The sequence below is a fragment of the Myotis nattereri genome (assembly GCF_964212035.1).
Source record: "Myotis nattereri genome assembly, chromosome: 4".
Lineage (NCBI taxonomy): Eukaryota > Metazoa > Chordata > Mammalia > Chiroptera > Vespertilionidae > Myotis > Myotis nattereri.
In genome coordinates, this window is record NC_138079.1 from 38,359,653 (window position 1) to 38,372,283 (window position 12,631).

Below are 12,631 nucleotides of genomic sequence, written 5' to 3' on the forward strand. Positions count from 1 at the left end.
CAGTGCATGAATTTCATGCACCGGGCCTCTAGTTATCCATAATATATAAAGAACTCATACAACTCCGGGGGACATCTGTAATGCTCTCAAAAATAAAGATAAATTTTTCAAAAAAAGAATACAACAAAAAGCCAAGCATTCCCATTAAAAAATGGGCAGAGGACTTGAACAGACACTTCCCAAAAAGACATGCAAAGAGTCAACAGATGTATGAAAAGATGGTCAACTTCGCTAGCTATAAGAAAAATTAAAATAAAAATCACAATGAAATGCCACCTCACACCTGTTAGAATGACTAATATCAACAAGACAAGAAATAGCAAGTGTTAGGATGTGAAGAAAAAGGATCCCTTATACCAGGTGCACCAGTTAATCGGATTTTTTTCAATAGATCGAGTTACACATATGTTGATATATATGCGATTTGATATGTATGCTATTTTGTATTGACAGCAAGCTGCAAAACTTCATATGTCAAATTTTCTGAAGGTGTTAACATATTTTTACGCTTAAAAATGTCCAATTTCAAGCCAAAAAAAGAGCATTTGTGGGAAGTTTTAATTCATTACTTTATTTTGAAGAAAAGTGCTGTTGAAAGTTATCGTACACCTCGGGAAGCTTATGGTGAACATGCTCCATCTCAACATACTTGTGAACGCTGGTTTAAACGCTTTAAAAGTGATGATTTTGATGTGAAAGGCAAAGAACGTCCAGGTCAACCGAAAAAGTTTGAAGACCAACAGTTACAAGCATTATTGGATGAAGATGCCAGCCAAACTCAAAAACAACATGCAGAAAAATTAAACGTTGCTCAGCAAACAATTTCCGATAATTTACAAGCAATGGAAAGATTTTAAAGGAAGGAAAATAGGTGCCACATTAACTGAACGAAAGACAAATGGAAAACCGAAAAGTCATCAGTAAAATGTTGCTTCAACGGCACGACAGAAAGTCTTTTTTGCAACGAATTGTGACTGGCGATGAAAAGTGGATTTATTTTGAGAATCCCAAATATACAAACTCATGGATTGATCCAGGTCAACCATCAACATCGACTGCAAGGCCAAATCACTTCAGAAAGAAGACAATGCACTGCGTTTGGTGGGATCAGGAAGGTGTGGTGTATTATGAGCTTCTAAAACCAGGTGAAACCATTAATACTGATTACTACCAACAACAAATAATCAATTTGAACCATGTTTTGATCGTGAAAGGACCAGAATGTTGCAGAAGACACGGCAAAGTAATTTTGCTTCATGATAACGCACCATCACACACTTCAAAACCAGTTAAAGACATGTTAAAAGATCTATCTTGCCTGGGAAGTATTAACACACCTGCTGTATTTCACCAGACCTTGCTTCTTCAGATTGCGTGTGCCATCGATCAGAACTAGTGGTACTTTCTGAGCAGCACTTCTAGATATATGAAGAAGTGGAAAATTGGGTCTCTGAATGGTTTGCCTCAAAACAAGAAAAGTTCTGTTGGGACGATATCCACAAATTACCAAAAAGATGGGGAAATGTGTAGCTAGCGATGGACATTACTTTGAATAAAACACTTTAGATGTTTCTCTTGAAATTACCATGTTTTCTTTGAGTACAAAATCCACATTATTAACCGGTACACCTGGTATGTTTAAGGAGGACTTGGACAATGGTTAAGAATTAGGTAGCAATTCATCTTCCCCACTAGCAAAATAGTATAGGGTGGATCAGTGTTACGACATCTTCCAGATTTTTCTCTGCACTGTTCAATTTCTGTGTAAGGAATCATAGAATGTGATTCCTGCTACCTAGCAATTCTGCCCACAGAAACCTGGTAACTTCCTAGTAACTCTTCCTTTCTCACCTCTTGATTCTAGCTCTTAAATATTTATCTTTCAAATGCATTCCTTTCCCTTCCCTTAGCCTAGTTCAGATTCCCTTTTCCTGTCACTTAGAGTCCTAGACTGTTTTATTGACTTTCAGTTGATTTCCCTACCTTGTATCTTGCGCCCCCCTCCCTTCCTAAAACATTAATCTGAAATGTTTCTGTCTTTCTTACCTTTGGTGGTTCCCTATGGTTATTTCTTATCTTGGCATGTAAAGATATTTAGAGCTTGTTCCTTACTGTCATTCTAGTCTCATCTTCTGCCATTCTCCGGCTTTCTCCGACTCCTCTGGTATAGAAGTAGTTCCCTTAAATGCATCATGCTCTCTCCAGTCTCCCATCTCTGTAGTTCCCTCTGCCTGAAATACATACGGGCATCCCCACCACCATTTTATGTGCTTTTGTGTTCCATGGCTCCTGAGAGTTCTATGGCATTTACCATATTCATCGTAATTGTTTGGTTTACTCTTTCTGCCATGCTATTAGGCATGAAGTGTACTGAATAAATGGTTATATCGAAAAGGAAGCACCTCAGAAGTACCTATTTTGCATGATGGTTTAGACCTGTTAAGTTTTTAAAGAGAGGTGAATAGAAAATAGTAATGTTGATAGAGTTCTCCCCAGTCTTAGTTGTCTTTCCTTTTTCCCCTCTCCCACTCCCATGATATGGAAACATTTCCCTTTTACTTTATTCCTACTCATAGTCCTCCTAGGGCTTCCCTCTGACCTACCCTCACTGACTTCCTTCTTCTCTTTTGACTCACTTCAGCATGCGTATAGCATAGGAACCTCAGTAGTAAAGAACTCATACTCGTATTAAGTCAAAGAGGAGCATGGGTTAAGATTATTTACTTAACAAAAATTCAGATTCACTGAATAAAGTCTAAATTTGGAAAAAGGATCATGATTTGTTTACTGTATACATGTCATGAATTTGGCATAGGACTGATAATAGTTTATCTTAAGTGTTCATTTGATTTTTTTGGTATGAAATGTATATTATCCTGTGTAAATTCTTTATTCCTTTCCTTGTAGGTTCTGGGACTCTAAGAGCAAAATTTGACCTTTCAGAAGGACCCAGTAAACCGACAACACTTGCAGTGCAATTCCTCAGCGAGGGAAGTACCCTCTCAGGAGTGGATATTGAACTTGTAGGCACTGGCTATAGGCTTTCCTTAGTAAAGAAGCGGTTTGCCACTGGTGAGTTGGGAGATTTCAAGTTTTTTAATGTACATGGGAAACATTTGTATTCTAATCTAAAGGCATGCAAGTTTTTTTTCTTTGATCTTTGGTATAAGGTGCCAGGTAGAGAGACACCTGGGAAAGAATACTCATGGTCAGTATAGCTGAACACCTGTGATCTAATTCTAATATATTGTAAACAGCAGTTGGGAACTGGGGTTCTGTATCTGTAACCACAATGAAAGTGTGTTTGAGTTCATTTGAAATTATAATCACAAAGCTGAATTTGTGTTTTTCAGGACGATACCTGGCAGATTGTTGATGGACGACCTAAGCAAAGTGGTTGGCTCAAGGGAGTAGTACAAACCTGCCATTCTGCATTATCTGTTTTTCAAACACTATTCTAACTTGTAGTATGTCTTTAAAATGTAGACATATATGAGAGCTGACTGTAAATATTAAATTGCACCTTTGAAGTGAGTCATCGAAAGAAATAGCACTGAAATGATTTTCAACGCTGTAAATGATCAACTGCAATATTCAGGAAGCATATTGACTCAGATTCTCAGTAAAAAGTTTTTATAGGCTTAAATTTTAAATTATCTTCAGTGTTTATATTGAAAAAGGGGGTTATAGTATAATATCAGGCCTAATATTTCAGGAGAGCAAGCACAAAGTAATTTAGCTTTCCATAAATTTTTTTAGTCAGATAGTTTTAAATTTCGTAAGTTTGATGTTGAGTGGATATAAACAACATGAATTCTAAGTTTTGGATAATGTTAATTTAGAACACTCAATCAAATTGAGTTATGTGCCATAAAGTAATCAGACTGTAGTCCGGGTTGTATGCAAAAAATTTATCATTTGATTTTTTTAAACATATAACTGTAAGTGGTGTTTTATGATTTTTTAATCCTCAAGTGCAATGTGTTTTAAAATAAGCTTGCAAAGGACAGCAGAGAAATTTACTTCTGCAGTTAACTTTATAGAAGTTGTGATTGTTTTGATGAATTAATGCTGTAGATTTAATTTATTTTTATATGGATTGCATAATGTGTGCCTTTTAAAACAATAACAAAAAACCAGAAATGTGCCTATCCAGTTTGTGTTCATAAATGTGCCTCACTTTTTTTCTCACAATCTGGATCTTCTGTTCAGAGTCTTAAGTGATCAGGCATTTTTACAAGATAATTGCAATTTTTTATAAATAACTCTGGCTGGAATTGGGAAGGGAATTCGGGATAACTAAATAATTTGTACTTAAGAACCCTGGCTCACTTCTTTAGTGAAACACTGTAGCCACTAGAAAGACAAAGAGCTACCTAACGGCTTGTTTACAGGGGAGAAAAATTACCTTCAGATTTTGGACCATAACCTATCAAAAGTATGTAAATCTTAAAACAAATTCTGAAAAACTAAGTTAAATTGGTAACTGGGATTTTAACTCTCAATCTAACATTTCCTTCTACTCTGTTTACCATTGTGAATTTATACATTTATTTACTGAATGTGTTGTGAGCATGAATTTTGTAGCATTTTGTGAGGAACACATTATAGAAAAGATTAGTTTTGGCATTAGAGAAGTCTATCATTTGTTTTCATTTCAACAGTTGGAAAAACTATCAATTTGTATGTTTTTAAAGTGATGGATTGGGTTAAGCATTTCTTAAATTACTAATATTAAATAGTAAAAAACCTAACTTTATGGCAAATCCTAATTAATTGAAGGAATTAAATATTTTGGACAAAGTTTCATAATTTAAAATTGGAAATTTTATTTATAAGGATAAATACCAGTGTCATGCATTTCGCATAGAAGTAATAAATTGTGTTATATATGATAATTTATATAAAACCACTAATTGTTCTGTTAAGCTTTACAGAAAATAAAACTCCTACTACTAGACATTTATGTAACGTCTTACTAAATAAAGCAGAAAATCTACTCGTTAGCTATATACATATATATATATATATATACATATATATATATATATATATATATATATATATATATAGTGCTTTTTTATATATTCAGTGTTAGCCCAATTCTAAATTTAGATTTGACTAAGGTAATACATAAAATAATTTACTGAAATGTTCATCTTTACTAAGAAGTGATCAAAATTAGAAATTCTAACTCATATTGTGCTCTTAAATGCCAATTGCAGTCCCTTACTGAAATCATAACTGTTAACTGCATTGTAGTCAAACTCCTCTTATAGAGCAGTTAATATTTTATTATTGAAATTCAGACACCATTATACTTACAGTATTTGTTTTTAATTAAACATTACCTTAAAGTGTACAAATTAGTGAAATGGTAAAACTTCTTCACTTTCTTAAATACCGCAACGGGTCAATACATAAATATGTATTGGGTGCAGGTTACAATTTTGAAGCCATATGAGTTTATATTGATTTTGTTTTTCATTTAAAACCCCACTAATGTAAAAAAAGACCAGTAGATTTTCATGGGAAATGTATTTAGCAAGCTGGTTCTTGCTTATGTATAGTGGTAAACTTTCTAGCTGTCTCTTTAACCAAGAATTTGTAAACACAGAACTCTAACAAATGTGAGTTTTTAAGAATTGTTATTTACTACTTTGAGTTGTAATTAGAACAATGCAAATCTATCTTACAAAATTTTGTAAATATTTTTGATTTTTTCATAAAATGTAAATTTTACATAAAAGTTGTACCATTAATAAACATGTAATATATAATTTACCAGTTAGTTTATGTGACTTTGTACTCCTATTGATAGTAATAGTCATGTCATAGATGTTAGGACAAGGCAAAGTAGGTAAGTAAGGAAGAAGTAATTGATTTGAATTTTGTATCACTGTTTGGATAGGCATACAGGTCTATGCCTTATTTAAAATTAACAGCCCTTACTATGACTATTTCAGGTTTTATTCTGGTAGTTGAACTTAACCTTAATCACACAAAACTATTAAACACTGGCCTGCACATTGTCATACTTTCAGTAAGCCAGAAATCATCATCATTATTAGGCTTAATTTAATTAGAAGTGTATTATCAAAATCCATTTCTCATTTTCAAACAAAAATCTCAACACTTATCTCTGACCGAAAGGGCCTAATTATATTTTTTTCTTTTTTCATTAAATAGGCATAGGCTTAGGGCTAGTGTAATTTCCATAAGTAACTTCTAATAAAACCGGGTACCAATAAGCAATGATCAACCAGTTACAACCACCAATCAAATTCCATGGCTATGTAATGCAGCTACCCCTGGAAGTGCCAGAAGTGCCAGAATCTCCTAATTCATTAAATTTAAATACAATCTTCACCTCATCATTCTTCAAAATACATCAAACAACCATAGTAGTCTCCATCAACAACCCCAAATCAAATAGTCTGAAGATAGTTATTAGAAACTCAAAACTCAGGGTAGTCCTCAGTAGCCATAGCTGTTGTATAACCAAACACTACCAGCATTCCCTGCAAATAAATTTTAAAACTACTAAACCTAAAAAAGACCTAACAAGATTTATAATACCACAGCCAATTCTACTCATGGCCAACCTTAAACCACTATAAAGATCTTGAAGAGAAACCTACAAAACTTAACTACAAACATAGTTAAAATAAATACAGTATAGGTCATCATTCTCACAGGGGATTTAACCATAACTAATGATGACATGAAAAATAATTGTATTTCAACTATAAGCATATTAATGACGAACATCTGTAATTCCCACCCACTAATTAAAATTATTAATAACTCATTCATTGATTTACCAGCCCCATTAAACATTTCATCATGATGAAACTTTCTCTTTCAGGAATCTGCTTGATTTATATCTATACGTCACATACAATAACCACCTTCTCCTTCATAACCCATACCTGCTGAGACATGAACTATGAATGAATTACTTGATACCTACATACCAACAGAGCACCTATAGCAGTGGTTCTCAACCTTCTGGCCCTTTAAATACAGTTCCTCATGTTGTGACCCAACCATAAAATTATTTTCGTTGCTACTTCATAACTGTAATGTTGCTACTGTTATGAATCGTAATGTAAATATCTGATATGCAAGATGGTCTTAGGCGACCCCTGTGAAAGGGTCGTTCGACCGCCAAAGGGGTCACGACCCACAGGTTGAGAACCGCTGACCTATAGTCTTGTTTATTCTTTCACTTAGGACGAGGCCTATATTATGGATCGTATCCCTCCCTAGAAACATGAAACATTGGAATCATCTTACTCACAATAATAGCTATAGCATTTATAGGCTGCATTCTACCATGAGGTCTTTTGAGGAGCAACAGCTATCAAATCTCTCAGCCATTCTCTACATTGGCGCTAGTCTAGTCGAATGGATCTGAGGAGGATTCTCAGTTGACAATGCTATACTCACACCTTCTACTTCATCCTCACATTTGTTATTTTAGCCCTAGTAATTATTCACCTACTATTTCTTCTCGAAACAGGACCAAATAATCCATCAGGAATTTTATCTGACAGACAAAATTCCATTTTACCCCTACTGTACAATCAAGGATATTCTAAGACTTTTATTTTTCCGTACTAGTCCTGTTATCTCTCAGTCTTCTAAGAGATCCAGACAATTGCATACAGCTAATCCTCTTAATACTCCACCACACATTAAACCAGAATGATACTTCCTATTTGCATATGCAATCTTACAAACCCTCCCCAATAAATTATGTGCATATTGGCTCTAATCTTCTCTATTCTAATTCTGGCAATTATTACAATACCTCTTACAACAAAACTACAAAGCATAATATTCTGGCCCCTCATCCAGTGATTATTCTAACTACTAGTAGCAGACCTACTAACATTAACATGAACTGGAGGACAACCAGTCGAAGAGCCATTTAATCATCATTGACCAACTAGTGTCAGTCTTATATTTTCTTCTTATTCTTGTACTTAAGCCACTCACAAGCTTAATTGAAAATAATCTTCTAAAATGAAAAATATAGTTTATTTATTACTCTGGTCTTACAAAACCAGAAAAGGTGAAAAATCTCCCTAGGTCATCAAAGAAGCAGCTCCAGTGCCACCAACAGCAACCAAAACGGAAACTTAAAGTATTCCATGAAAGTTGCACATGAACAGTAAAACATGATCACATGCTATGTCAGCATTAGAAACAAATTCTAAACCCATTGCTATGTACTTCATGCATTAAATTACCTACCCCATTACAATGTATTAGTACCTACATGCGTGATCGTACATGACACTACATATAACTGTATAACTTTACCCCATGCCTATAAGTGCATTAAACTGAATATTATATAATACATAGAATGGTTTATTGTACATAAAATTTTCTACCACATGGCTAGTCATAAACCAATAGATATAATCGATATTACATGGGACATTTTTTGTGGGTTAAAACAATTTGTTTTTTATTTTTTAATTTATTTGCTCACAATTCTACAGGTCAATATTTTTAAAATTTATTGGGTGACTGGTTAATAAGATTATAGAAGTTTCAAGTATACAATATATCACCTGTATATTGCATTGTGTGCTCATCACCCAAAGTTTAGTCTCCTTTCATCATATATTTGACCCCCTTTCGGAGAGCATAATAGTACCAATTGTATATACCCTATTAAGTCAAATCAACTCTAGTCACTATGCTTATCACAACCAACAACTTTCCTTAATCACCAAGTTTTGGGAAACCAGCAATGCATCTACAAATGGGCCTCTTTGCACTCTAGGTCCAGAACATTGGTTTTTTTTACAAAACTGTATCTGGCATTTGGTTATTTCAGGACCATCTCACCTAACATCATCACTGTTTCCTCTTACATACGACATCTTGAGGGACTAATCAGCCCATGTTCACACATAGTGAGTTGTCAGACATTTGGTATTTTTTAATTTGGGGGGGATGCTGAGACTCATCATCCAAGACCTTAATACAGTCAAATCACTTGTAGTTGGGCTTATATTGAACATCATTTATCAACATTAACCAAAAGTGGTATTTAGTCTATGCTTACAGGACATAAGAGAATTTTACATGTATAGTAGTCCCCCCTTACCTGTGGGGGATATGGCCAAGACTCCCAGTGGGCACCTGAAATCGCAGATAGTATTGAATCCTACATATACTATGTTTTTTCCTACCCATACTTACTATAATAAAATTTAATGTATAAATTAGGCACTATAAGAGGTTAACAACAATAATGAACTAGAATAATTATAACAATATACTGTAAAAAATTATATGAATGCTTTGGGGCCCTTATTAAATAAAATGTTAAGCAAAGCACTGTGGTACTACAACAATGATCTGGTAGTTGAGATGGCTACTGTGATAACAGGTGAGAAGTTTATATAGGATTGATGTACTGAACAAAGGGGTGGGATGAGATGTAGTGGGACAGTGCAAGGTTTTTTTTCATGCTATTCAGAATGACACAATGTGAAACATTTATTTCTGGAATTTTCCATTTAATATTTTCGGACCACAAGTAACAAATCATGGAAAGCAAAACCACAAACGGGGACTACTGTGCACGTACAAATGTGTTTAGAAATAAAAATTAACTTAGCAAACCTCCCTTACCCACTGTAGACCTTAAGCGGTATATATTTATTAACAACCTTGGCAACCCCCCCCCCCCAAACAAAATTAAAATATAGCAGTACATAAAAGATAACAGTACATAAAAGTGTACTTACCCCATTCTATAATATCTAAACCGCAAATTAAACTAAGACATATTTTAGCCAAGATCCTTAACTAAATAAAAATTTCAAACACCAAAATTCTAACTAAAATCGATGGACTAGAAAAACTTACTTCCTCAGTACTTGAAAATACTTCCACTAATGCTAGCATGCAACTTAAATTCACAACATTTCAATGGACAGGGAGTCCCTTGTCTTTATGTTAATGTAGCTTCATAGATAAAGCAAGACACTGAAATGCCTAGATGAGTACTAATTCCATAAGCAGGTTTGGTCCAGCCCTTCCATTCATTTTGAATAAAATTACACTTGCAATATCTGCATCCTAGTGGCAGTGGCCTCTAGCTGACCAATGATTAAAAGGAGCAGACATCAAGCACACTAACAGCTCATAATGCCTTGCTTAACCACATCCCCACCAGAAATAGCAGTGATAAAAACTAAGCCAATTAACAAAGTTAATAGGGTTGGTATATTTTGTACCAGCCACCACAGGCATTATGATAAACTAAGATTTTTTGCATAAACTGTGTTAAAGATATTTTCATAATTAAGTTTTAATTAGGCTGTAAAAAGCTACAGCTAAAACAAATAAATTGTGAAAGTGGCTTTGTTATTCCTATTTACTTAATAGCTAATACTCTACTATGCTTAGTCCTAAACCCAAATAATTATAACAAAATTATTCGACAGAGTACTACTAGCAAATGCGTGAAGCTCAAAAGAACTTAATGGTGCTTTATATCCCTCTAGAAGAGCCTGTTCTATAATTGATAGACCCCAATAAGCCTCACCAATCTTTGCTAGTACAGCCGATCTACCATCCTCTTCAGCAGAACCTAATAAAGCCTAACAAGTTACCCTAGGGATAACAGGTTAGATCTATTCTAGAGGTCACATTGACAATAGGGTTTATGACCTCCATGTTGGATCAGGACATCCTAAGGCAGTGGTTCTCAACCTTCCTAATGCTGCGACCCTTTAATACAGTTCCTCATGTTGTGGTGACCCCCAATTTCATTGTTACAAATTGAACATAATTAAAGCATAGTGATTAATCACAAAACAATATGTAATTATATATGTGTTTTCCGATGGTCTTAGGCGACCCCTGGGAGTTGTCAGACCCCAAAGGGTTCGTGACCCACAGGTTGAGAACCTCTGTCCTAATGGTTCATTTGTTCAGTGATTAAAGTCCTACAAGTTCCGAGTTCAGGCCACAGTAATTTAGGTTAATTTCTGTTTCCCATTTCTCGTAGTATGAAAGAACATGAGAAATAAGGCTACTTTACAAAAGCACCTTCAAATTAATAGATGATATAATCTTAATCTAATTAATCTATACCAACCCTGCCCAAGAACAGGGTTTGTTAGGATATCAGAGCTTGGTAATAGTATAAAACTTAAAACTTTATAATCAGAGGTTCAACTCCTCTCAACAAAATGTTTATAATTAACCTTTTATAAATTATTTGCACTTTAGTCATCATAGCAGTTCTTACACTAACTGTACAGAAAGTACCAGGCTACATTCAGCTCTGTAAAGGACCAAAATGCTGGACCTTGTGGCCTGCTCTAACCCATTGCCAATGCCATCAAGCTATTTATTAAAGCACCATTGCAACCATTACCATCATCAATGTATTTATTATTGCACCAATCCTAGCCCTCAGTTTGGCCCTAACAATATGAATTCCATTATCCATACCCTATCCATTCAGCATAAACCCAGGTGTACTATTCTTTGGTTGGGATGAGTAAGCCTTAAATTCAAAACATGCATTAATTGGGGCCCTACAAGCAGTAGCACAAACAATTTCATATGAAGTAATACTAGCAACCATTTTATTATCAGTTCTATTAATAAATGCATTATTATGCTCTCAACATTAATCACCACTCAAATATTTGTGACTAATTTTTCCATCTTGATCCCTAGCCATAATATGATTTATCTCAAACTTAACAGAAACCACTAAGCTCCATTTGGCCTAACAGAAGGAGAATCAGAACTCACTTCTGGCATCCACGTTGTGTATGCAGCAGGCCCATTAGCCCCATTCTCCTAGCAGAATATGCCAACACTTACTACTACTACAACTACAACTTTATTCATAGGAGCAACAACTTTATTCCTTTTTCTATGAATTTAAGCATCTTGTCCATGATTCTAATATGACCAACTTATACATCTTCTATGAAAAATTTCCTACCATTAACACTAACCCTTTGTATATGAAGTGTGTCATTATATCAAGCATCTCACCACAAACAATATGTCTGAAAAGTTACTTTGATAGAGTAAATTACAGATGTTTAAATCCTCTTATTGCTAGAATTAACCTACTCCTAAGGATTGAACCTACTCCTAAGAATAAAAAAAATCTGTGATACCTCATTCTACCATTCTCTATAGTAAGGTCAGCTAAATAAGCTATCAGGCCCATACTCCCAAAATATTGGTTTATATTCTTCCTGTACTAATAAATCTCATTTTTACTATCATCTTACTATAATTTCAGGGACTATGATTGTTATATAAGCTCACATTGTGTATGCAGCAGGCCCATTAGTCCCATTCTTCCTAGCAGAATATGCCAACATTTACTACTTACTACTACTACTACTACTACAACTTTATTCATAGTGATTAATATTCTGAATCAGCTTTGAAGTAAACATATTAACTATTATTCCATGTTTAATAAAAAACAATCAACTGATGAGCCATGGAAGCATCCACTAAATATTATTTTACAAAAGATCTATACTTTTAATAATACCTATTATTGTTAATCCAATATATTCTGGCTAATAAACAATTACAAAAATTTTTATGACAATAG

At 34.3% G+C, this 12,631-nt stretch overlaps 1 protein-coding gene across 1 annotated transcript in view; it reads left to right on the forward strand.

The window, feature by feature from the left end:
- FCHO2 (FCH and mu domain containing endocytic adaptor 2) overlaps positions 1 to 4,957 on the forward strand; it is a 118,122-nt gene extending 113,165 nt beyond the window's left edge. Inside the window, exons 25-26 of the mRNA XM_081090047.1 lie at positions 2,908 to 3,072; positions 3,354 to 4,957. Coding sequence (XP_080946173.1) covers positions 2,908 to 3,072; positions 3,354 to 3,376 — 188 coding nt within the window. The 3' untranslated portion in view covers positions 3,377 to 4,957. The remainder of the gene's footprint in view (positions 1 to 2,907; positions 3,073 to 3,353) is intronic.
- The last annotated feature ends 7,674 nt before the right edge of the window (positions 4,958 to 12,631 follow it).